The sequence below is a fragment of the Giraffa tippelskirchi genome, chromosome 5 (assembly GCF_054371585.1).
Source record: "Giraffa tippelskirchi isolate mGirTip1 chromosome 5, T2T-mGirTip1v1.2.pri, whole genome shotgun sequence".
Taxonomy (NCBI): Eukaryota; Metazoa; Chordata; class Mammalia; order Artiodactyla; family Giraffidae; genus Giraffa; species Giraffa tippelskirchi.
In genome coordinates, this window is record NC_137279.1 from 166,796,600 (window position 1) to 166,823,553 (window position 26,954).

Genomic DNA, 26,954 nt, shown 5'->3' on the forward strand with positions numbered 1-26,954 from the left:
CCATCTTAGGTTGCATTGTGGTAGGGTTAGCTTTCCCCGAGGTTCAGTGAAGCTCTCTTAACAACTACCCTACCATAGCCACAACCACAAGGGTTCCCCTTGTAACCAATATCCAACAACCTCCTCCAGATCTCAGCAGGGTTCTCACAACAACCAATCATCTCCAGGAAATGCTCCACGGTCAAAGGACACTAAAGACAGTCCTGCTCTAATCCCATAGCAATGGGAAACACCACCTTCCTCTGCCTTCAGCACTCAGGAGCCCAGGAAGGGGAAGGCTAACGATGACACGTGAGACCCACCAGGAAAAGCAGCCCTCCCAAGCAGCTGGGCCTCTCCAGCAAGCAACCGCTGAGGGCCCAAGCCTGGGCCTTAGGGGGTCGGAACACCTTTCAGGGTTGGCAGTTTCTCGGTAAACCTCCGCCAGCCGGCTGAAGTCCGAGGCCAGCCTGCGGAGGTTAGGGGGGGTGGGGGGAGGGCGGGGTGAACCAAACCACATTCCCCAGAATACACCGCGAATGGACAGCCCATAGGGCGGCTGGTAGTTCCCCGAGACCAAGTTCCCCAACCACCGTGCACCTCCCGCTAGAAGAGAACTGCATGCCCCAGCATGCCTCGCAGAGGGAGGAGTCGTTTCGCTCTAGTACTCGCGATGTTTGAATCCACTTCCTCTCGCCAACCTAGAAGTTCGTAGACCTAGAGGTGGGGCGGGAGGCGGCGGTTTCGGACGGGTCAGGGCGGAGCTGAGAAGACTACAGAGGCGGAAGCAGCGGCCCGCGGGGCGGGGAAGGGGCTGGTCCCGGAAGGAGGAGGAAACCTTGAAAAGAAAACAGCAACAAGCTGTGCTGCTGTGACAGAGGCAAACAAAATGGCGGTGCCGAAGGGGAGCCTATGGCTCAGGGCCCAATTGGGGATCCCGCCGCTGCTGCTGCTGGCCATGGCCCTGGCAGGAGGCTCGGGAACCGCTTCGGCTGAAGCGTTTGACTCGGTCTTGGGTGATACGGCGTCTTGTCACCGGGCCTGTCAGTTGACGTATCCCTTGCACACCTACCCCAAGGTAGGGCCCGTCCGAACCGGGCTAGAACCCTTCCCTGGCCGCCCATCTTTTCCGCTCTCCCGCACCTTTGTCGTTTCTGGGAGCCTGACTGTTGAACCCACCCTTCAACCGCTGTCTCCCATCTATGTGGCTCTTGTTTTCTTCCCTAATCCTACCCGCATCCCGCTCCTGCTGTAATTACCGGAAGTTTGTGCCGCACCTACCCTATAATAGGCCGGGGACAGAAAAATAAGCAAGACACGATCCCTTTTTTTCTGGGGCTTTACGGGGAAGGGGGGAAGAAGAACGCTCGGAGGGGAAGGAGAATCCAGATGATTAATGCAGGGTCCTCACTTTCCAGGGATGGCGGGGCGCCGGGGGGGCAGTTGCAGATACGCCAGTCCACAAAAGATTAGTTCTTAACTCCCTCTTCCCTTAGCGCCTCTCTGGGCTGGAAGCCTGCAGCCTGTACCTGAGAGTCAGACAAGTAGATAATTCCACCATAGTATGAAATGTATTAAGGAGTTGGGAGACACTCAGGAAGGGCTTTCCGTCTGTGTTGAGTAACTGTGCTAGGTGCTGACACTGGGACTGGGATGGCTTAGAGAAAAAGCAGTTAGGTTTCTACATTCAGAGAACTTACCTTTCGGTGCAGCAGAAGATAGGGGATTAGTAGAGTGAGAAAGAAGCGAGACTGGCCCTCGCAGGGGACCACAGATTAGGAAGAGAGTGACCCTTCCTCCCCTCCTTGTCCGCCCCTAGGTGCAGCCTTTCCTTTAATTCCATTCCACTTCCCAAGTTGTTTTTGCAGCTTAAGAACTGTTGACTGAGCATTCCAAATTGCGTGGTGTGTTCCCCACCCTTCCAAATATGTGATTTGGGTATAAGCCCCGCCCCCCACACCCCTGCCTTTCTTTATAACAGCTTGTGCTGGTCTTTTTGCCCTTGTTTTTACTTTGTCTTCCCCATGCTATATGCTTAACCATGTCGCTAGGCCTCTTTGCTCTCTCAAACTACAAAGTAACTAGGAGGACAAGTTTAGGATGTTCCTTATTGGCAAGTGCTTTCAGGCTTTTGAAATTAAAAGTTCTAAATGCTGTTTCTGCCCATATGTCTGTTTACTGCTGGGTTTTACATTGCTTGAGGATTATCAATCTTCAAGAAAAAGTGTGAGAGGGGGGATTATCAAATTATCAGAGACAAATATATCATTAGCAATCAAGAGAGAGAAAAATGAGGAATTCTGACTTCTAGACTTTTAAATCAATGTGTACTGCTCCTGAATACATTATTTTCTTTTTTTATAAACCGCTCATAAGTAAGAGGATTGTATGAGGAAATTAATAATGATTTGGCCTGGAATTGGGCAGAGATTTATTTTGTATCTTTCTAGTGTATGGATGTACTGGCCTTCCCTCCCCCCCCCCGCCCTTTTTTTGAGATTTTCCTAGCATATTTGTAGTTACTTGAGTACATATGCTGGAGAATAAGCAATTTAAAAGGTTAGACATTTCTGGAACCTCTGAGTACTTTTATAATATCCACTAATTTCTAACAATTGATGTGATATCTATAAATCTTTCTTACTTTTTCAGTAAAGCTATTCTCCCTAGGAACTCTAAATCACCTGGTTTCCTGTCCTGGACTTAAAGTTTATAAACTGCCTGCTGTCTTATTCAGAGAAGGCAATGGCACCCCACTCCAGTACTCTTGTCTGGAAAATCCCATGGACAGAGGAGCCTGGTAGGCTACAGTCCATGGGGTCGCTAAGAGTCGGACACGACTGAGCGACTTCACTTCCGCTTTTCCCTTTCATGCACTGGAGAAGGAAATGGCAAGCCACTCCAGTATTCTTGCCTGGAGAATCCCAGGGACGACGGAACCTGGTGGGCTGCCGTCTATGGGGTCGCACAGAGTCGGACACGACTGAAGCTGCCGCTGTCTTATTAACCAGTATGATGGGAGATTTACCTCCATTATCCCTAATTCTCACCCTGCCAAGTTGGGCTTTTCAGCTGAGGAAATCAAGGCTCTGAAATGTTCAGTGACTTGACCTAGGTCACATAGCCAAGAAGGAGTGGAGTAGCAGGAATTCAATTCTAAAACTGGCTACACTGTACTGCCTTCTACTAATAAAGTTGTAGATTAAAAATATTTAATGATTTCACTGATGTCCTTTGGTCCTCCGTCAAATTATTGTGCTTTATGGTTTGGAAAAAAGCAGTGGGTGTTATATTATTTAAATTTACAAGCTCCTAAAGCCTCTCTTGGTCTTGTATTTGTGACTGGCAAATAGAAATCTCATTTTAATGATTCTTTTTCAAAATTATTTGTTGAAAGAAAGCGTGGTACTTTACTTGTTTGTAGTAGGTACTTAAAAATTATCATATTTCACCCTTTAACTTTCCTCAGAAGTAGAATTGTGTAACTTGTCTGGGTCCAAATACAGGAGACCTAAATCCTGTTAATAATAAAGGTAATTAGAACCAGCCTGGTCATTTTTAAGAGTGTAGGCTCTGGAACCTTACAAACCTGGGTTTCATTCCCAGCCTTACTGTTACATATCTGTGTGTCCTTGATAATCACTTCTCATGGCTTCATTTTGTCAACTGTAAAAAAAAAAATCCTTACACCTTGCAGAAAGTATGAGGATTAAAGATAATATACATGGTACTCTTAGCACAGTACCTAACACATGGCAACAGGTAGTTGTTTCCTTTGTCAAATGTCATAAAGCCAGTTTGGTATGTGCAGTATATTAGTAGTGCTGAATAAGAGAGAATAGTTAGCTTGACTTAGCTCAGGATAAGAAAATGCGTGTAACATCTATAGATAGTAGGATTCCTTTAAGGAGGATTTGGTCTAAATTAAAGAAGGTATATTTTATATAAGCTTGCCAGTAACTTTGGATGCATAGGGCATGAAACATTCTCTAAAACATGAAACATTTATTTAGAACAAGGATATGACTTAATAGCTACCAGTTGAGTGCCTGCTCTGTGCCAGGTGTCCTATGATATATTAAGTGTTAACACCGTACCTGGTACGTTGTGTGTGCTCACAAAATATATTATTAATGTCATATCTGTTTATTAGATCATATGCTGCTGCTAAGTCGCTTCAGTCGTGTCCGACTCTGTGCGACCCCATAGATGGAAGCCCACCAGGTTCCGTTGTCCCTGGGATTCTCCAGGCAAGAATACTGGAGTGGGTTGCCATTTCCTTCTCCAGTGCATGAAAGTGAAAAGTGAAAGTGAAGTCGCTCAGTCGTGTCCGACTCTTAGCGACCCCATGGACTGCAGCCTACCAGGCTCCTCCGTCCATAGGATTTTCCAGGCAAGAGTACTGGAGTGGGATGCCATTGCCTTCTCCCATTAGATCGTATAGCATAATGTTAATGATGGCTATGGATATAAAATAATATATAAAATAATAAAATATAAAATCCTCATCATATTTCAGGATTGATATGTAAGTATTGTCACTGTTCTACAACTAAAGAAATTGAGGCTGAGAGAGATTAAGGCCCTTGCATAAGGTTGTGCAGAATAAGTGATGAGGCTGAGCGACTAACCAGGGCTGATTCCTGAACCTAGACTTTTTCACCATGCTACACTCTCTTCTGAAAATCGTACTGGAGGGCTTATTGGATTGGTTTAATAAAAGAAAACATATCTGAAAGCAAAATGGCTTGCGGTATAGCTCATACTAATGAGCTCGTACTTCTCCATGCCATAGTAGGAAGTATGTGGTGCTCCAAAGACATGAGAGAATTCTACTGTCTTACAAAAGCTACTCAGGTATAAAATTTACTTGAATAGTTAAAACTGTTTCAATTTCACTGTAACAATAAATGCAGCTAGAACTGACATCCAGAAATGCACTACCTTCAAAGTTGTATGATAAAGATTGTTTAATATTAGACAGTTAGGATGAAATGGTTGGATGGTACCACTGATTTAATGGACATGAACTTGGGCAAACTCCAGGAGATCGTGAGGGACAGGGAAGATGGTGTGCTATAGTCCATGGGGTCGTGAAGAGTTTGACATGACTTGGCGACTGAACAACAATAAATACTAGACTGCAGCCATCTCCTCCTAAGGAATTGTTGCTGCTGCACAAATTTTACTAATCCTGCTGGAAAGAAATGCATAACTTTGTATTCCATTGGTTGCTAACTGGTATATGCACATGCTGTTTCCTTCTTTGTTAGGTGCCTGCCAGTTTGTACACAGTGGATCTCACAGTAGTTGAGGGGGCTTCCCCACATATACTGGTTTGTTTCAAATACTATCCATTTCACCAAAGGAAAGCCTGTTGAAGACATTGTCATTAGTCTTACTGAGCAGTACACATTTTCCAGCAATGAAGAATCTTTCTTATCTTGAGCTCTCACACAAATACAATGATGCCTACAACTGTTGTTTTCTGTTTTTAAAATGTATTATTATGATTAACACTACTACCATTTATTGAGTACCTTCAATGTTCTGGGCACTGCACTAGGAATAGCTGTCTTCCAGCATTATTGGGGGGTTTAGAGATAATTTACAGCTTTTATTTCCTTTTTGACGTTTATCAATAGATAGGTAAAGTAATGTGCACGCTGACCTGAAAGGTTTTAATCCAAGTCTGGCTGAATCCAGTGGCCTTTTCCACGGGTCACATGTTGCCCTTGTGTTTTCAGTTCAGGTAAACTGAGTTTAAAAAAATCCTTTCATTTAAGCATTTTTCTAAATGTGTACCTCACTTTGTGGGGGCCTTTATAGCACTATCTGCTATGTAAAACTAGTCATGATATTTTTCCTGATAGGCCTGATGATTCGTATAAATATTTATGTGGCAGAAGTACACCACTGGTCCTAAAGAAGAGTGAAGTGAAGTGAAGTCGCTCAGTCGTGTCCGACTCTTTGCGACCCCATGGATTGTAACCTACCAGGCTCTTCCATCCATGGGATTCTCCAGGCAAGAGTACTGGAGTGGGTTGCCATTTCCTTCTCCAGAGTATCTTCCCGACCCAGGGATCAAACCCGGGTCTCCCGCATTGTAGACAGACGCTTTTACCGTCTGAGCCACCAGAGAAGTCTATTGGTCCTAAAGTACTTGTTTTCTCATTTTTGCCTCCGTTAAAGTTCTGATTATGTCACTGTTATTTTTATTTTCAACTTTTCCCCCCAAAATATGACCATGGAATGTAGGAAAAGGGTGATGTTTTTATGTACTTGGTTTCTTGATATCACTTATTATTTATTTGTTTTGGATATCACTGTTAAAATAAGAAATTAAAACTTCTTTATAGGGCAGACTATATAGTCTTAAGTATTACCTGACTTCTATCATTTTCTTTCAGTTATAAAACTTTTATTGGGCAATTTATAATAAACCCTACTAACTTCGCTTTCTTTTTGACTTTTTTTTCCCCCCATAAGGGAAAAATGCTATTTTTTTTGTTAATCCTCCCTGTTCTTGACCTCCCTAGGAAGAAGAGTTGTACGCATGTCAGAGAGGTTGCAGGCTGTTTTCAATTTGTCAGTTTGTGGATGATGGAATTGATTTAAATCGGACCAAATTGGAATGTGAATCTGGTAAGATGCTATACTAATAACATCAGCAGTATATAACATTGGTGTTTTCTTTGAGTTGTGTTATGCTTTTTATGTATTTTCCTCGGAAAATGACAAGCATACTGTTTAAACTAGTCATCAAGCATGTTTTAATTATTATAAAGTTGAACTTCTATTAGCTGGTGCTAGAAATTTCGTAGGCTTTAAATTTCATCTATTTGTTGAGACAGTGTTTATTTTGTACTACAGATAGGAACACCTTTGTTTAACCAAGTATTTGGTTTAGACAAATGTAATAGTGATTACCCTTCTCATAATTCATCACTATCCTTTCAGTGGATAGTATAATTTTCCTAAGCCTTTCAATCATAGGCTAGTTGACTTAGCTCCCAAGTTTTTTTTTTTTTTACTGAATCAGGCCTTTGACTCAGTATTTAATAGTGTATTCTTTGTGAGTCATGCCAATAAAAGAAGTAACTAGAGTCTTTGTCATCTCTTAAGCCACTATTCTTACCTTTTGCCCAAAGTGATGTGTTTAATAAAAGAAACCTGTAATCAGGACAAAATTGATATTTAGCTTTTTAAAAACTATAATGGAATTTTCTTCATTCATTACCTTACACTGTTTACTCAGTGCAGTGGGAGGTAGCTTTCTCCCTATCACTATGCCACTATTTCCATCTACCCTGTGTGATATCATAACCTCTTTTTTTATGGCTCAGTCTCCTAATTGGCCATCTTTGTATGTGCATAATACTGTTCAGTTTATTATCTAGTACCTTCGAGAAGTACACTACAATTGCATGACTGGGTGGAAAGAAAAATAAAATTGTGGTGTAAAGTGTTATATCACAGGAAAGAAATGGCTCTAGTGAACTAAATGAAGAGCGTATATGTGGTAGAGACTCATTCCAAGTTTGGAATCCTGCTGCAGAACATTTTTAAAGTTCAGTTTTCTCAGAATTTAGGATGTTAGATTGATTGTTTTATTTTTCTTTGCCTTGTGAATACCCTTGCTGCTGAAGTCAGTGATCCAGTTCTTAACAGTAATATCATATATTTGTATAAATTACTAAAGTATATCATTTTGTTCAACCCCCTAAAGTAAGTGGTATTAATTCTGTTTTAGACATAATAAAAATCAATAGTCAGGTTAAATAGCTCTACCTAGGTCACATACACAGCCAACAGATGATGGAGCCAGAATTTCAGGATGCCAATTCAATGTTTTTTCTTTTCTGCAAACCTTAGCTATGAGGTGAACCTCGTATGAATGTCATCATATAGACAGAGCCTGAGTGTGTAAATTAATAGATTTATACCTGAAACATCTGACTTGTGGGAAGCAGAAGATATGGGACTTTATTAAAATAAAACATTTGCTGTTACTGCCAAATATGAAAATTCATATTAATGAAATACTTTTTAAGTACAATAAATTGCTTTATAAAATGCCAAATTCCTTACTTTCTATTCTATCCCCTTTTCTTTCTCTCCTTCTCTTTTTTCCTTGTAATTTACTGTTTTTCTTTTCCAGCATGTACAGAAGCATATTCCCAATCTGATGAGCAATATGCTTGCCATCTTGGTTGCCAGAATCAGCTGCCATATGCAGAATTGAGACAAGAACAAGTACGAAACAATACTCCTTTCAGAAATGCCTGCTTAGATTGCACTTTGTGTTGAAATGTATATTGTTCACGTGATCCTATTTCAGTGTTATATTTTATAATTAGTCTTTAGCAAACAAATTATTTTTGCAAATAGAAAAGTCGGTTATTTTTGTATAATGCTTTAATGTTAAGAGGTATGTTCACACCCATAATCTCATTTTGTTTTCTCTCTTGGTCCAGTGACAATATTATCCCCATTTTGCATATGAAAAAACTAAGGCTCAGGGAAATGGAGAGTTCTTTTACCCCATCTGCCGTTACCTTAGATCAGCATCGTTTCTCATCTTTATTACTAAATTAGCTTCCAGTCTGTTTTCCCACTTAGCCCCTTCTAGTCCATCATTTAGTCTGTGTCTGGATATTTATTTTCTAAATGGAAATCTCATGCCATGATTCTGCTATCTTATATACTTCAGTAGCTTCCCATTATATACAGGTTTAAGTCCAAACCGTTTCTCACAGCCTGGCTTCTGATTATCTCTTCTATATCATCTCTTAGGATTTCTACCCCTCATACTCTATCCAAGCATTCTGGGAAAGGTTTTTGAATTTTATTAACTTTGGCATAGGAAATACAACCACATAGTACAGAACTCAAAAGGTAAAAAAGAAGAAAATATGTATATATATATACACACATAGAGTTGACCCTTGAAAAACATGGATTTTAACTGCGGGACCATTTACACTTGAATTTTTTTTCTTAATATACTGCACTACATGATCTACAATTGGTTGAATTCTCAGATGCAGAATCACAAATATGGGGGACCAGCTATAATCTGTGTATATTCACAGATTTCAGCACCCCAGCCCCTGCATTGTTCAAAGATCAGTTGTCTAGTGAAAAGTTTCCTACCCCTGTATCTCTTAGCCACTCCATTTTCCTCCGTTAATGTAGCCGGGGTTACCAATGCAGAGGTATTTTATACGTATACAAGGATACATGTATTCTTTTGTAAAATACAAGTATAAATAAAGACCATCTACTCATTTTTTTCCACTACATATCTATTTCATTATATAGATGTGTCATTTATTTAAGTAGTCCCTTAATGGACATGTAGGGTTGTGTTTCTAATTTTTTAGATTTATATATAATGTTGCATATTTTTCACATTTATATTTCTAGAATAAAATCATAGGAATACAATTGCTGAGTTAAGTGTATGCATTTTTAATTTTGAGAACTAGACCAAAATTGCCCTGTATGGAATTTCTGTCAGGTTTTAAAATTGAGATATAATTCATACTATAAAAATCACTCTTCTGAAGTATTCAGTGCAGTAGTTTTTAGTCTGTTCCAGACTATGCAACCATCATTACTATCTACTTCCACAATGTTTTCATTATCAAAAAAAGAAATCTCTTGCCCATTAGCAGTCACTGTCCTTTCCTCCTCCTCCCAGTCCTTGGCAATGTACTACTTTTATTACAGTTTTAATTTGTGTTTCTCTTACGAGTAACTTTAAACATATTTTCTAATTTTTAGACCCATTTTTATTTCCGTTTCCCTTAATTATGTGTACGTAGTGAGAAGTTCTTAATGTTTGTGATATGTTAATCGTGACATTATTTCTTGTTTCTTCTATTCTCTATCTGCCTAGTGAATCCTTTTGACTCAGGGCAAGTATCATGTCCTTTGTGAAGCCTTCTTAACCACCTCTCACCCCAGTTTGGGTTAGATGCCTCTCCCCATACGCATGTATCACCCTCTGTTTCACTTCTGTCCTACATAGATTAAACACATATATGTGGATAAATAAAACACACATGGTTTCTGACTCTTAAAATTTATAATCTCAACGAATGCTTATTTGGTGAACTAATCAATGAATGATTTCACAGCTTTTAAGTGGAAAAATTAGATCACGAATACAAATCTCTTCTGATTCTAAAAGCTCTTCTCTCTTAGTAACCCCATACTGTCTTTCTTTTGAAATATAGCCAGAACCAAAGCTATCCCTAGAGTTCAGCGAATGGTATCTCATGCTTATTCTCTAGAGGGGCCCATTGCTTCTGAATTAGTCAATAGTCAGAATTGAAGGGGAGGCGATACCAATTAATGTAAAAATCTCATCAGTAGCTTACTATATGCAGTCAGCCCATAAATATTTCCCTCACTCTTCCCAGTTACCAGATATCTCACATTTTATGCATATATTCCTTGGATTGATTTTTTTTCCTTCCTTTTTTCCATTGGTGTGTGTTACAGGATGGTTTATTTTACATGAAAGTATTAAAGATTTGTCCCTTCCCCTTCTACCTCTTGAGGCCTTGCTAATCCTTATTTAATCAAAAGAGAAGAATTAAGATTCTCTACATTTTTTGACCTAATTCAAAAGCCTGTTAATTTGATACAGGTGACAGATAGCTTATATTTTATTAGGTGGTATGTTAAAGGATCCTAGGAATTTAAGCTTTCTCATGGTTAATTGCATAGATAATGAAGAGTTTACTCTGATGCTAATGACGATAATATAATCACTTGTTTTGTACTCTGTCCAAATAAGGATTTGATTATATTGTTCTTTTGTATATGTGTATATAAAAAATAATATATTTCACCTTGATTTAATCTTTTTTTTTTTTTTAAGCTCATGTCCCTGATGCCAAAAATGCATCTGCTCTTCCCTCTAACTTTGGTAAGATCATTCTGGAGTGACATGGTGGACTCTGCACAGAGCTTCATAACCTCTTCGTGGACTTTTTATCTTCAAGCTGATGACGGAAAAATAGTTATATTCCAGGTGATAACTGTGCTTCATAGATTCATTTAAATACTAGCAGTAGTAATGTATATATTTTAAATGAATATCTTAGCATAGAATAACAAATATTGCAAATATTTATTATCAAATAATAACTACTTTTTAGCCTGCATTAAAACCTACATTGGACATCAGGACCCAATGTGATTTACTCTTCCCTGTGCCCTTTGGAAATCTATTTAAAGCTTATTGATCTGTATCTAACAAGATCTCTGAGTCTTCTAAATTTTAGAGTGGTTAAATTGATAAAATGAAACCTATAGATATAAGAGATAAGAAAAATTAATGTAGTTTGAATATAAATAATGGTGTGTATTTATATCACATATGGATATTAGAGAAAAGCAATGGGACATAATTTTTAGTTGTTAATAGCGCTTTTCCTCATAACTGATAAGAGAGCTTGTTGAAGAAGCATGTTGCCTTCTAGAGAGATAACTTTTCTCCCAGTTCATTGTTTATCATGGGATATGATAATCATAGCTGCTGTTTCGTGAAGGTTCATGTGTACTAGACATTTACATATGTTGTCTCAGCTCTCCAAACAACTTCATGAAGTTGCATTATAGCTGTTTTATTGATGAGGAAACTGCGAGGTTAACTTGTTTAAGGTCACACTGCCAGAAGTAACAAAATTAGGCTTCAAACCTGGGTTACTTTAGCTCCAAGTCTCATATACCACCCTACCATGCTGTCATCCTTTTTGGTTGTTAAATTCCTCAAATTTACCAGCCAACAAATTATGTTATGTGCTTTCTCAGGAAATAGTTAAAGTAAACCTTTTAATTATTATTGCCAAGTGAGTGGCTTACTGTAAGCCTAGTATGTGATTTTTAACATCATCCTGAGTCTTGGGTACCCTGTAATTTGGTAATATGTAAAACACAGAAGGAATTTTCTCTTAAGTTCATGAATAAGTTCTATTTCCTAAAGCTACTTAAGTTGACTCTTAAGAGTGGAGTCCTTCATTCCTGATTAGATGTCAGGTTAACTGTTTTTCTCTTTGTGTCAACTTAAAAATGATTATGATGGAGAAACCCCCTACTCCAGAGCATCAGAGCTACGTAGAAAATGTAAAGTATGGAGTTGTTTGCCATTGTTTTTAGTCGCTAAGTTGTATCTGACTCTGCGACGCCATGGACTGTAGCCGGCCATGTTCTTCTGCCCATGGGATATCCCAGGCAAGAATACTGGAGTGGGTTGCCATTTCCTTCTCCAGAGGATCTTCCCAAACAACCCAGGGATTGAACCCACATCTCCTGCATTGGCAGGCGGATTCTTTACTGTGAGCCACCAGGGAAGCCCTAAAGTATGGAGTATTGAGCTATAATTTATGAGTTACTCATACGTACGTAGAAAAGAATAGAATGTTTCAGATGAGAAAAAATAGAGATGTGTTTAACCAGAAATTTTGGCAGTCTGCCACATTATTCCTAATCAACCAGAATTAGAACTCATTTCTTACAGGGTATGATACTTAATGCAGTATGTTGTAATCTGTTTTCTCTTTTTTTTAAATGTTGTCAGGAAATTAAACTGACTGTTCTTGATGATGATAGAAATCTGTTTTTTGCAAGACTCTGGATCTAATGCTTAGCAAAAGCAATTAAAATATCTTGTAGTTACTATGTTTTATTTTTTATACCATACTTCTGTTACTTTTTCTCAATTTGTATGTTTATAGAGATATGTTATAAAACTTGCTACTGAGAAAGGCTTAAGAAGTACAAATGACTTAATTGCTTTCTTATCATTTTAGTCTAAGCCAGAAATCCAGTATGCACCACAGTTGGAACAGGAACCTACAAATTTGAAAGAATCGTCACTAAGCAAAATGTCCTGTAAGTTTTATTTTAAGTAATTTAGGGTTAAAAACATTAGCAGTCAAATCTGATGGTGGTAGAATTGGTTGTATGATTGTTGGAAGGTGACTAAATAACTTAAAACTGTGGTCCTCAAACTTTATTGTGCATTATAGTCTGGAGAGCTTGTTAAAAGCATTTCTGAGCCCCACCTCCAAAGTTTCCAATTTACTCAATCTGGAATAAGACATGAGAATTTGCGTTTCTGACAGATTGCTGGGTTCTGCTGGCTGGTCTTGGGATCACACTTTGAGAAGCACTATTCCAAAAACATTTAGTTTGCCTTGAAGGATGTTTTGAGTATGAACTAAGGAGATGTTCTGATATCTTCCAATAAACTAACCAAATAGTGAAACTACCCTGAAAATATGTCTTTATTCTCTTTTTATTTCTGTGCTAGAAGTGAATTTAAACTCATAGAAATATAAAACATCAAGCTAAAACTATGCTTACCTTTTTAAATGTATTAACTCATCCCTTATTTTAAATACTGATTTTATTAACTTTTTAATTATTTTGGTGGGTGAATGATGACAGCAGAAGGCCATCTTTAACTGTATCTTTTTATTTTTTTTTAAGATTTATTCATTTATTTATTTTTTGGCTGTGCTGGGTCTTCATTGCTTCTTGTGGGCTTTCTTTAGTTGCAAAGAACAGGGGCTACTCTTCATTGCAGTGTGTATGTTTCTCTTGTTGCAGAGCACGGTCTTCATTGGTTGCAGTGTGTGGACTCTTAGTTATGCCCTCCAGGTTCTAGACTGCTGACTCTGTAGTTGTGGTGCATGGGCTTAGTTGCCACGCCACATAGAGGATCTTCCTGAAGCAAGGATTGAACTCTTGTGCCCTGCATTGGCAGGCGGATTCTTAACTATTGGACCACCAGCGAAGCCCCATCTTTAACTTTAGATTTGAACAAACCATTGTATTATTACATTCAGACATATAATTAAATGGAAAGCATCAATGTCAATAAAAACTTGAAAATAAAATAGGAAATTCATAATGTTATATAGTATCCAATTGGTTTTTAATGTGCCAGAGGAACTTGCATTCATTATAAATATACCAGATTACATTTACAGCAATAACTGGGTATCTGTACAGTGTGTATATCTAGAAGCAGTCATTTGAGACCCCCTTTTGGAATATAGGATATCATTAACTTGTACCTTATTATTTCAGCAGATCTGCAAATGAGAAGTTCACAAGCACATAGGAACTATCTTGAAGATGGAGAAAGTGATGGCTTTTTAAGATGCCTGTCTCTGTATGTATTCATCTTCACTTATGTGTACAGAAGATAAAATCTGGCTTGTATCAGAGAGATGCAGTCCTTTTTATTATTTTAAAGTTATATTAACTGCTCAAAAGTAAAAAAAAAAAAAAAAAAAAACAACTTTTTTTTTCATCTTTTCCCTATCAGAACTGTACTTTTGGATATTTTGGGTTGTTTAAAAGGTGATTCTCACTCTACTTTAATAAAACCCAAGGGGTTTTTTTTTTGCAGTACAGAAGCACTCTTGTTCTCATTGGGAATCTTTAATTTATATTACAATATGTACTTCTTCAGACATCTCAGTTAAGCTTTAATTAATTGAGTTGGAGGGCCAAATGTATATTTATTGAAAAAAATTCACATGAATTTTTTTCAATTAAAAAACCAAATTTTTTAAAAATAAATAAATTCACCCACGTAGTTCAAACTTAAGTTGTTCAAGGATCAACTGTATTTACATAACGTTTGCATTTTATTAGGTATTATAAGTAATCTAGAGATGATTTAAAGTGTATAGAAAGATGTGTGTAGGTTATGTGGAAATACTATGCCACTTATAAAAGGGAATTGATCACCCTCAGATTTTGGTATAGGAGGGAGTAGCAGTCCTGGAACCATTGCCCTGGGAGTACCAAGGGATGACTGTATTTGAATGATTTGGGGGTTGGATTTTCATTTTTATCTCCATGGCCAGACAGGAGGTTAGGGGAGGTGGATAAGGGCTATAGATTAAGGAGGGCTTTGTGTTCTATACTGAGTGTCATCTCCATGTCAAAGATTCTTAAGGGTGGCAAGGGAAAGTGGACTGGCTAGGGTAATGGGTACCTTGTGCCCTCTTGGGAAGAAATATCAAGCCTTCTAGAGTGAGGAGGGTTTTATCAAAGTATGCAACCTTCTACTCTAAGCAGTTCTGATACAAGCCTTCCCCCTACAACCACCTGCAGCCCCTCGCCAAAAAAAGGGAAGCAGCACTTAGTGATAGTTATCTACCCTGTGTCAGATGCCAGGTCAAGCACTTGAGTAGAGAGGTGAACAAGTAGACTGTTGTGTCTCACGTGTATCACTTCAGTAGTCCAAACTACATGCTTCCTGTAATTTCTTAGAGTAGAAATAGTTTCTTGACAGGTTTTAATCAGATATCAGATACTTTTTATTTTAAAGACTGGGTAAGAAAATAAGAATTGAACTTCAAATTTTCCCTTCCTTTACTTCTAAACCTGCTTTTGATTTTGTACCAAAATAGGGGAGTTTTTCTCTCATTCAGTGTTTTGGATTTTTGTTGCAGTTTCATAAGTCTTTTATGAAACCTAAGTTACAGCCTAATCTTAAGTTACCATTTATTCTTTTTTTCCTCTTTGGTCACGTCACTCAGCTGATAGGATCTTAGTTCCCCAACCGGGGATCGAATCCAAGGCCCCAGCAGTAAGAGCAATGAGTCCTAACTGTTAGGCCATCAAGGAATTCCCTACAGTTTATCCTTAATACTACACTACCTAGCATCTATTGGTGCCTTACTACCCTTTAACATTTTGTCATCATATGTTATTCTTTTAAATCTAACATTTTAAAAATAGCTTTTTCTTTGAATCTTAATCTATAGTTTGGCAAACAATAGGTCAATTATGGAAAAAACTCCAGTTACTAATTCTTGTAACTAAACTAGCCTTCTACACTGAGATATTTTAATTGTAAGAAAAATATAACTTATCCTTTTTTAAGATATGCTGTGATGAATACAGAATGCCTCATAATAGATATACTCTTGTAAATTGAAATTCAAGTAAATTGTGGCAAGTTAAATATTTGAAATATAGTAGAGAAGTTAACTTCTGAAAACCTGTTGTGAATCCTTTTATAAAACAAGTTATTGTTTCATAATGTACCTATTCTGTACCTTAATTCTTTGGGATATTGAGTTTTCTTAAAGCAAGTGTTATCTTAATACCTTGCAAAAATATATATATAAAAAATATATATATGTATATTTATTTGTGTAGCAGTATACAGTTTATAAAACACTTTGATTTGCTTTATATCATTTAGTAATTTAAAAAAATCCCTAACAGTAATTTGCTTTAATTTTATGTATTTTGCAGAAAGCCAATATGTCTGACTTTTTTAATTTGTAAAAGTTATATAGCCATGTTATAGAAGCTTGAGAAATGGAGGAAAGTATATTATATCACCCTAATATAGTAGCTATTATAATGTTTTCTTCTGTATGTTTTTTTTAAATAGTTTTAAGGGTAGTACACATAAAATTTTGTATTATTAAACTAAGTATACAAAATTGATTGCCTTTAATTGTTAAGAACCTTCTGTTTTTTAATGTTATGCAATTTTAACAAAACTTTGATTTTTTTTTTTCCAGTAACTCTGGGTGGATTTTAACCATGACTCTTGTTCTCTCTGTGATGGTGTTGCTCTGGATTTGTTGTGCAACTGTTGCTACAGCTGTGGAGCAGTATGTTCCCTCTGAGGTAAATTTAATTCTAACCCTTAGGCCATTTGAAGACTGAGCCATATCATTTCCTTTTTTAAATGTTTTGTTTGTTTAACTAGAAAAGCAAAACCTTTCTACTAATAGAATGAGAGAAAATTTGGCGGTTTCAATCACACACATGGGGGTTGGCACACATGAGAATTACAGGTTTGCAGCATAAGCATCACTTCCCAATTTTCTGCCGTGCTAACTACTATAGTGACCAGTGTATACTGGCTGACTTGAGTTCAATGTCTCTCTTCTCCCTAGGTCTTTTTTTTTTTTAATTTATTTATTCATTTTTGGCCGTGCCACATGGCCCAAGGGATCCTACTTTCCCAACCAAGGGTCAAACTTTTGCCCCCTGCAGTGCAAGCACAGAGCCCCAACTACTGGACTACCAGGGAATCCCCTCTATAGGCCTTGGAGACTGAAAAAAACCCATTGGCATGTTTCTAAGGTGATATATAAGAAAGAAGGCTTGTGGAACTACTTCAAATTTTAAATTTAACATTGCCACAAATGTTAAGGAATAATTGTTGCTTTAGAAACATCAAGGCTAAAGTGTTTGATTTTGAGTAATGTGTTCTGCTATACTCTGAGAGAGGTGGAAAACTATCTTGACTTTCTTGTTAATTAAAATTTAACTGGCCCAGGAATCATAAGGTAAAGGACTTTTGTTTCAGAAAAAGCCTCTAATTTGATGATTCAACTTAGCTTTAAAGGAAGAAAAATTATTTATGTAACTAAACATAAGATAATAAATTCTATTGACATCACATCCAACTGAAATAAACTTTAGTTCTCGTGTGCCTCCAAAATCCAGTAGAAAAAGAGTGAAAAGAAGGAAGGAGGGAGATTAGAATCTGATAATAAGTAGTTAGCATGTCCCTAGCATGATGCTTGAACAGTACTTTTATGTTCAGAGACTATAAAGATATGCTATAAGATTTACACATGAATAATGATTTGGATAATATTTTTCATGTTTTTATTAAGACCATATGGGATATAGGCAGGCAGAAACTGGGACAGGATAATGTTGATAACTAATATAGTTAAAAATTTACAAAGTGTTTTCATGAATCTCACATGTCCAGCACAACTCTACAGCAGGTTTTATTATTCATTTTGTAGATGAGTAAATAGGCTTATGAAGTTTAGATAACTTTCCTGGGGTTGCACAGCTGTGAAAGTTTTGAGCCTGGAATTAAGCTCCTGTCTTTTGACTCTGCAACTCGTATGTGTCTTCCTATATGCCATTTTTCTTCCAGCTGATCAACTATTTTAAGTGGCACAAATAATAAATATATGAAGTGTTAAGGAAAGCAGAGCGTATGTGTTGGATTGTCAGGCTAGGTCATGAGGGTCTTGACCTGAACTTTGAAGAATGGTATGGATTAGCAGAGAGAGAAAAGTGGACAATTTAACAAATGGATAAAGTTAGACAGGATTGCCTTGAATTGTGGAAATAATAGAGAATGGGTAAATTTCTAAACAACTCATCTGTTTATGATGCCATCTGAACATCCTCTTGCTTATTACCTGCTTGTGTTCTTGTTTAGTTCTGATGTCCATATTTTAATCATTTTTTTGTTTTTGATAAAGTAGAAGTTAGACATCTTACATAGGATTGCCTTTGCCCATTACTTTTGAACTGCCCCATGCACTCTAAATCCTCACGGCAGCAAAGCTACAAACCTGTAGTAATAAATCTTTGTTTTACCCTCCATCACTAGGGAAATTGATAATGTGACTCATATCAGGAGCTCGTTGTATGTGTAACCTCTCTGACACTAGGTATTTGAATACCAGCAGCACCACGTGGTCCGTGTTTTTGAGCCAGGGTGCTCCTACTCTTACTGACACAGTTCCTAGGTGGACATTTCATAGTTCTTCCTCTCTTAATTTCCTTACTTGACTTACAGAATTGACATCTTCTGGTGTTGTTTAGACATAGCAATGCCTCTCATTGGTGTTTGATTACATCTTACAGACCTGGGAATCCGTCCCTCCTTTTCAGATGACTTTTGAGCTTTCTCTTCCTTTTAGATGTTGTCTCTGCTCTGATAAATTTTGTCTTGAAAGATATATTTTCAAGAAAAATGTATCAAAAACAGCTATTTGTATTCACTGCTTTTAGGCTTTACTTTGTGTTTGAAACCACACTAGCTAAGTAGTAATGTTTTTTCAACTCTATTTTTAATTATAAAAATAATTCCCTGGTGGCTCAGACTTCCCTGGTGGCTCAGACGGTAAAGTGTCTACCTACAGTGCGGGAGACCTGGGTTCAATCCCTGTGTCGGGAAGATCCCCTGGAGAAGGAAATGGCAACCCACTCCAGTACTCTTGCCTGGAAAATCCCGAAGATGGAGGAGCCTAGTAGGCTACAGTCCATGGGGCCACAGAGTTGGACACGACTGAGCGACTTCACTTTCACTTTCACTTTAATTATAAAAGTTCTGTATATTTGACATAGAATTTATAAAGTTATATATAAAGAAGCAGGAAAAAAAATCACTCATCCAGAACTATTTTGTATTGCCATTTTAGTGGATTTCTTTTCACTGAACTATATCAACACATATTAATGGTTTTAAAATATTGCAGTGTAGATACTCCTTTTCTGCTATTTTCTCCTTAATTTACTGTAAAAATAGCTGAGAATTTAAGTCACCTACTTTAAAACTATACTTTCATAAAACTTTTCATTGATTTTATTTTTGGAACATAAGTTACTTCTGACCCCTCTCCATGGTAACATGAGAGTGCATTTTAACTTATATAAGCAATGAGCAATGCTATTTATATTTTGTTAATATAGTTTACATATATCCTGTGTGTTTACAGGAAATCAGAAACCTGCTGAGAGAATATGTTTGTCTTCAGTATAGACCTGGTATCTTGAGCTCAAACATGAAATATTAAAAGCTTCCTTTTCAGTCACTACAAATAAAGCTTAAAATGTTTGTAATAAAGGCCAGAAATGTAGTCTTGGAAACTTATGAACAGCTTTGCTCTTCTTATTTAGGAAAGTTCTGAAATAACTTATCTTTAGCCTCTTTTGCACATAATAAATATTCATCATATATCATTTAATAGTAGTGCCAGAAAGAGTTGGCATTGGTTGATCTTAAAGCAGTGTCATTTTGAGTAACTTACAAAGATTTTGATCCTTATGTCTCCACTTTTCCCCCCTGTTCTTTCACATTTATGATGTCATTTTTGGGGGAAACATCATGAAATAATAATGCTTTTCTCTTGTTGAACTATCTATTTACGATAGTAAAGAGTTGTCATTCATAGTGATCCTTGTCAGGCAGGTCAAACCTGACTTATAAAAACAGAGTTCAGCAGTATTGGATATTCCTTTCTAGAGATCAGGCAGCCTCAGAAAAGTACCGAAGCAACAAATAATCGTATAAATGCTGAGTCTGTTATCTCATTATCTGTTTGCTTCCTTTTTTATTTACCAAACCCAAGATCATCTGATTTCACATGGTCAGTTAAAAAAAGTTTTAGAAGACTCCAAATAATATTCACATATGCTTACTGGTAACATAGTGTGCCAGACCCTGTTCAAGAGATTAAAGAGACAATGAAGAATAAAATCACAATGAACAAAGTTAAATGTTAAAGGTTTCAAAGACTTGAGTAGAATGAAACATGTTGTAAACTATAATAAACATTATTTTCTTTGTCTTAAAAAAAAAAAAAAGACTAAGAATCTTGCTGTTTCGAATCTTTAAGTCTCAAGAGAGACAATCAAAAAATGATATAAATGCCAGAGCTGCCATAGCTTTTTAATCTAAATTCTGTTAAGAAATTTAATTTTGCTGTTTTTGTTGTTCTTTCTCAAGCCTTTATCAAATGTAGTAGAAAAGTTTTTGTATACATATATATAAAAATAGTATGTATAATATATATATTTTAGAAAACCTATGGATTTTTGCCTAGCTAAAAAATGTATAACATTTTGATTCCACTTGTCTAAGTATGAATAGAATGCTAACTTTCTAACTTATATTCACTCAAAACTTTGACATAGTTCCATTTATTCTGGCATCTAATATTACTGCTTAAAGACTAGAGAGCTTATTATCTTAGTGATTTTTTTTTAAATTGAGGCTTGAAACTTCTAATCCTATTTGAGAATATAAAGAAATACTGTGTTGTAAAACAAAACAAAGCAAAATAGGAAATTAACATGGGATATAGTATTATTAACTAAAGTGCAGATTTTGTTCAGATTTCACAAAATTTTATGCTAGAGTCCATTACTTGTTTTTTTAACTTATTCAAGATTCCACCTTGTATTTAGTTGCATTGAGCAACTTTAGCTGCATGCAACAAACTCTGATAAATTCAAAATTTTCATTTTCATTCTGTTACAAATATTTTCTAATTTTCCTTGTTATGGCTTCTTAGATACATCCATCATTTAAAAGAGACATTTAATTTCCAAATACATGGTGTTTTTAAAGTATCTTTAATATTAATTTATCATTTTGATATTTATTTCTCATTTAAATGCCTGCTTTTCTGTAGCTTTTTCAGGCTCTTAACTTTATTGAGGCTTTCGATGGCTAAGTCAAAGATCTCTCTTGGTAAATATCACTTTACACTTGAAAATATGTGTTATTTTCAGCTATCTTTTGATACTGATTTCTAACATAATTCCACTGTGATAAGAGAATAGACTGTAAGATTTCAATACCTTTAGACCATGAAGTTTTTGCCCTTTGTTTTCTGCCTCTGCATATGTTCCAGGGTCTCCTGGTTTATATCTATGAGAACTTGAATGGAATTTGTGTCCTACTGTGTGAAAATTGTATAAACCTTAATTATGTTGAATTGGCTCATAGTTGCTTTTCAGGTCTACTGTATCCTTCTACTTTTCTATTTGTTCTATTAATTTTTGAGAGTTTGATATTGAAACTCCAAATAAAAATCTTAATCTGTCTACTTAAAAAATAATTGTAATATGTAGTGGAACTATATGTAACTTTGTATTTTCCAAGTCTTCTGTAAATGTATTATCTTACTTTCATAATTTAAGAAAGAAAGAAAATAAAATGAGTCTAGAAAAAGATTTATGTATAATAACTTGCCTAAGATTGCCTAACTGGTTAGTGAAAAGCCAGGCCTAAAGCCCAAATACATATTTAGTAATTAAATTTAAGTTTTAGAAGTAATACATGTGACATAAGGGGCTTCCCTGGTGGCTCAGACGGTAAAGAATCCTCCTGCAATGCAGGAGACCTGAATTTGATTCCTGGATCAGGAAAATCCCCTGGAGAAGGGAATGGCCACCCACTTCAGTATTCTTACCTGGAGAATTCCATGGACAGAGGAGCCTCGCTGGCTACAGTCCAGGGGGTCACAAAGAGTCAGACGCGACTGAGTAACTAACAGTGAGCGACTAATAAAATTGATTTCCTCTTCCTCAGTTCTCAGATAAACCAGTCAGTAGTTTTAAAACATTTTTCCATGCAATTGCCTTTTTTTAAAAATTTTCTGTTTTTTGTTTTTAATAATTTTAGACTTTTATCTGATGTCCTTCTACTATAGATGAGGAGTTTAGTTCCCTTACACTGTCTCTCACTTCCATCTCTTCACTTGCTAGTTTTTATAATGTGTATTATTATTTTGCATACTTTTAGTGAATGCTTTATAGGTTTCTATTGACTCCTTATTACTGCTTTTCTCTTTCTTCCCATACTCTTTAACTCTCAATTTTCATTAGTTAGATCCTTGAGAAATAAAATAAATTCATTCTTCTGTATATATACTTTCAGACTCTGCTATTGGTTGATCTGAAAATTTAAAATCCACTAGACAATATTTACAATATTATGATTATGTAGATATTCAAAATAGTACCAAGTACAGTGGTGATTAGAGTCACATGAAAGCAAATTATAAACCTGAATTACTTAAAAGTGTTCCCAGGAGAATCTTCCAAATCTCTCTGCTTAATGGAATGTTTTTTTTTTGTTTGCTTTGTTCTGGCTTTCTTCCCATAAAAGTCATCTCAGTTGCCACTGTTTCTTGTATGTTGCTTTCTTCCTTAGATTCTTCTTTACTTTTGCTGGAATACCTCCTTAATAAAGTACCTCCTTTCATAAAGGATGCTTGGGTAGTAACCTTTTCAAGTTGACACATTTGAAAATACTTGTATTGTACCCTTGTATTTGATTGATAATTTGGAGAAGGAAATGGTAACCCACTCCAGTATTCTTGCCTGGAAAATACCATGGACAGAGGAGTCTGGTGGGCTACAGTCCATGGGGTTGCAAAGAGTCGGAACATGACTGAGCGACCACTTTCACTTTCACTTGAGAATACACAGTAGCCACAAAATCACTAAACATACTGGTTAGAGGTTATCCATATGCTCCCATCCATTTCTTTGCACAGATTTTACTCTTTCTCCTTGTTCTTTTAGATAGCTTCTTCCATACAGATGTTTGAAATCGTTTAAACAGTTTCTGTCACTGTTTCAAGGCTTTTAAATGTTAAGTAGTATTTTTCAAGGCTTTTAAATGTTAAGTAGAATTGTGAAAGTTTTTCTTTTATTGTGCCTCAGAGCAAATTATCACCCAAATAAAACCCAAATCATTAATTTGGATTTTAAGGAAGCCTCACTGTATCAGATCCATGTCCAATCCATCAACCATTGAATTTGTCTTGAAAATTTTCTCTTAACTGGAAAAGTGTCAAGTGTCAAGTACTGGGCCACCTCCTTGTTGAAGAATTATTGTTACCTTGAAACAGTAGACAGCAGACCGCATCAGAAATGTGTTCAAGTAGGCAGCCATCATGACAGTCACTTTTAGAACATTTTCATCACCCCAAAAAAGGAAACTCATACTAGTAGTCACTCCCCATTTCCTCCAAGCATCTTTACCAGCCATAGACAATCCATATGTGTGGTCTCTTGTGACTGGCCTCTTTCACTGAGCATTACGCTCCATATTGTTGCACATATTGATATTGTAGATACTTAAACTTTCAAGGTGCTCTTTATTCAGCATCTACTAAGAGCATCTTTCCAACATTAGTACTTCTATGTGGTTCAGTTTTTTAAGTACATATTTATTTTTTACTTACTTATTTATTTGGCTGCACTGGGTCTTAGTTGTGACATGTGGGATCTTCTAGTTGTGGCTTGCGAACTGTTGGTTACAGCATGTAGGATCTAGTTCCCTGACCAGGGATTGAACCTGGGCTCCTTGCTTTGGGAGTGCAGAGTTTGTAGCCACTAGACCAGCACAGAAGTCCCTATCTTTTTAATACAGCTAGTTGCCCTGTCAATAATGTCAGTGCTTCAGTTTTTAGCTCACAGGATCAGAGATTTAATGCCACATGCGTTAACAACAAAATCTACTGCATTTCTTAGTAAAAAGTTTTCATTTTCTTTTTCTACCTTTAGGAGATAGACCTGTATCTAAATCGATCTACTTTCAAAAGATATTAAACATTTCCATTATACTTCAGTGAGTTTTATGACATTTGCCCTGATACTGTTTATGCTTTCATTCTTTCATTTTAGTATCTGTTTGAGTATGTTAGTAACAATTTGAACTTTTATATGTTTATGAAGACCTTTCTGTCAATGTTAAACTATTCCGTGTATATTTTTTGTTCTACTCACAGACTTAAAATCGTACATACCATTTTCCATATATGTTAATTTATAACATTTAGTAGCAGAAGAACTTACTCCAAATCATCTGACCACTTGGTTGGAGAGATAAGGTCTTAAAGGAATTGATCACTCAAGGCATCAAGCATCCGTAATCCATGCTCCAGAATCAATACGGGGTGTGGTATGACCACACTTACTGCATTTAAACCTGAGCAATTTTTCCTGATACTCAGCTGTTAATTTGTAAGTATTTTAAGTCAGGACATGTGTGAAATTTTTATTTGACCGTCCACTGGGAATTGAATCACATATCTATAATACTTTGAGTAAAAGGATTCTTGAGGATGTGTATAGAAATTCTTTTTTTTTTTTTCTTTTACCAAATCTTAACATATTAAATTGTTATTTGAAGCCTTACTTGGAGAGGTTCCTAATTATCCAAATTGCTAATGTTCATTGATTGATTTTTTTTTCTTTGGCAGAAGCTGAGTATCTATGGTGACTTGGAATTTATGAATGAACAAAAGCTAAACAGATATCCAGCTTCTTCTCTTGTGGTTGTTAGATCTAAAGCTGAAGATCTTGAAGAAGCAGGGCCTCTACCTGCAAAAGTGAATCTTGCTCATTCAGAAATTTAAGCTTTTTTTTTTTTTTAAGAAAAGTGGAATAGACATCTAAGTTTCCATTCCTCATAGAGCTTTTTAAAATGGTTTCATTGGCTATAGGGCTTAAAAATCACTATTAAATGCAAATAAAGTTACCCAAATCTGTGAAGACTGTATTTGCTGTAACTTTACCTTTAATTTTTTTCTAGTAATTTAAGAGATGGCTATTTGGGATTGTATTTTTATTTTACTAATATCTGTAGCTATTTTAATTATTATTTGCATTGTTTTTGTTTGTTTCCTTTCTTAGCCAAATTCTGTGAGCTGATCATTGTTCTTCCCCACTGCCTACCATGTCAGTCACCTTAGTTACTAAGCTGAATACTCAGTAGGATATGATGCTGTTGCTCAGCAATGGCCTACAACCTGTAATTTGAAGTTTAGTAGAAAATACCCTTTAATAAAACACTACATTTTCAGTTGTATTGAACTGAAATCATTAAAACTTTCTTTGAATAATTATGTGTTGAAATTTGAGTTAATATGCAGCTGATTTTCCAGATTTTCCCTTTTGCCACTGCCCAACCCAGAAAATAAACAGGAAATGTTCTTTGTCTGTTTATTGCTATATGATCAGGAAGCAAATGAAAGCAAAAATGATCCTCTCACAAGTGCATTTTATGTTGTCTTGCACACACTATAGATTTTTCTGTTGGATGGATGTTTCCAAAGAACTCTTCTCTGTTATAAAGCATGTCAAGTATAAGTTAAAGATATTTTCAGAGAAAACTTTTCATTTTGACAGTAAGAATTTGACTCTAGTGATGCAGGACTAAGTTTAGATTTCACTTTGTAGAAAATGGTTATTATCATTCCTTTATTATTATTATCAATAATACAGATAGAAAAATAAGAATGACATCAGGTAACATGATACACTACAGTCTTAAAGTGATTCAGTGTCATTATACCATGAAATCTTAAATGACTTTGCAAACCAATATTTCTTCACTCACATGGGCATTACTGGCAACTGCAGTAGTGCCAATTGACTGAACAGTGAGTCACTAACTTACCTTCAGCCTAGTCATTAGCTTTCTCTGAGTCAAAAGAAAATACAATGAACCAAGTAAGGCTTTGGTCACAAGATAATAGGTTTTGGTTTTCTAAATAGTAGGTTGTCTAGATTTGGTAGCTAGAGGGTTAGAAAGTATGCGAACACATTCAAATAGAGAAAAGAGGAAGGATGCGAACACATTCAAATGGGGGAAAGAGGAATTACTAAGTGGTTGCCAAGCAGTCATTGTCTCTTTCTTATTTTATGTGAGAATACAATTACAAAACACGAGAAATGGACTGGACTGGACTTAGGGGAAAAAAAGAAGCCCAGTTGTCTTATTTACCACTTTGGTACACACTTATGTTCATTAATCAGACACAGGTTTAAGTGTAGTGCACCAAGTGAAGGAAACTGAGGGGGACATGTTCATAATGCTGCAGATTTGTAGGAGTCAGAGAGCCTGCAAGTAGGAAAGGCCTCCCTTATGAAAACAAAACAATACAAAAGATAACCTGAACGAGAGAACAACTATATGACTATCCTATATTCTTCCACCTTCGCATGGTTTTGTTTTTCTTTGCTTCCTGAATGAAGTACCCCGAGACACCCTCATTCCTCTTGAAAGTATTGATCCAAGTTTAGACAGACTTTCCCCTCTTGTTTATGAGGCAGTTCCTTGTATGTAGAAATACCCAATCATTCCTCTATTTGATAGGCACTCAAATATTTGCATCCTTTTTATTTTAGCATGATTAACCAGACATTTTCAAAAACAATTTTACTTTTAAAAAAAGAAAAATTAACCACCCCCTTCCCCAAATGTATACAGCATTAAAATATTTGACTTGGAAATTCCAACAAAAGCAACAAAATTGGCCCCTTTTCCTGAAGTAACAAGTTTAGCCCTTTCAGTGGACCAGACTTTACTTAGTTTTCCTTAGGTATCACCTTCTTTCCTACCACACAACATC

The 26,954-nt window shown here is 36.4% G+C and overlaps 2 protein-coding genes across 4 annotated transcripts in view; one reads left to right on the plus strand and one right to left on the minus strand.

The window, feature by feature from the left end:
- The window catches only part of TCEANC2 (transcription elongation factor A N-terminal and central domain containing 2), a 44,046-nt gene extending 43,595 nt beyond the window's left edge, over window positions 1-451 (minus strand). The window contains exon 1 of the mRNA XM_081485198.1: window positions 303-451. The gene's annotated coding sequence lies outside the window, so the exon portion shown is untranslated. The remainder of the gene's footprint in view (window positions 1-302) is intronic.
- Window positions 452-847: 396 nt separating this feature from the next.
- TMEM59 (transmembrane protein 59) lies at window positions 848-25,442 on the plus strand. Of its 3 annotated transcripts, none has more exons than XM_081485195.1 (8): window positions 848-1,057; window positions 6,519-6,624; window positions 8,141-8,235; window positions 10,874-11,026; window positions 12,807-12,888; window positions 14,092-14,176; window positions 16,557-16,665; window positions 24,801-25,442. In XM_081485195.1, exons 1-8 carry the CDS (start codon window positions 869-871, stop codon window positions 24,954-24,956), a joined length of 975 nt encoding a protein of 324 aa, XP_081341321.1. In that variant the 5' UTR covers window positions 848-868; the 3' UTR covers window positions 24,957-25,442. The 3 variants fall into 3 exon arrangements, with proteins under 3 accessions (XP_081341321.1, XP_081341322.1, XP_081341323.1); XM_081485196.1 differs by having other exon boundaries at window positions 14,095-14,176; XM_081485197.1 differs by lacking the exons at window positions 6,519-6,624; window positions 8,141-8,235.
- Window positions 25,443-26,954: the final 1,512 nt, after the last annotated feature.

What these genes read in the sequence shown, in the direction of transcription:
- TMEM59 (XM_081485195.1), top strand. Translation starts at nt 869, where the DNA reads ATGGCGGTGCCGAAGGGGAGCCTATGGCTCAGGGCCCAATTGGGGATC. An exon ending in GAAAAATAGTTATATTCCAG is followed by an intron (nt 11,027 to 12,806) that starts GTGATAACTGTG and finishes TTATCATTTTAG; the next exon opens with TCTAAGCCAGAAATCCAGTA. An exon ending in GTCACTAAGCAAAATGTCCT is followed by an intron (nt 12,889 to 14,091) that starts GTAAGTTTTATT and finishes TTATTATTTCAG; the next exon opens with CAGATCTGCAAATGAGAAGT.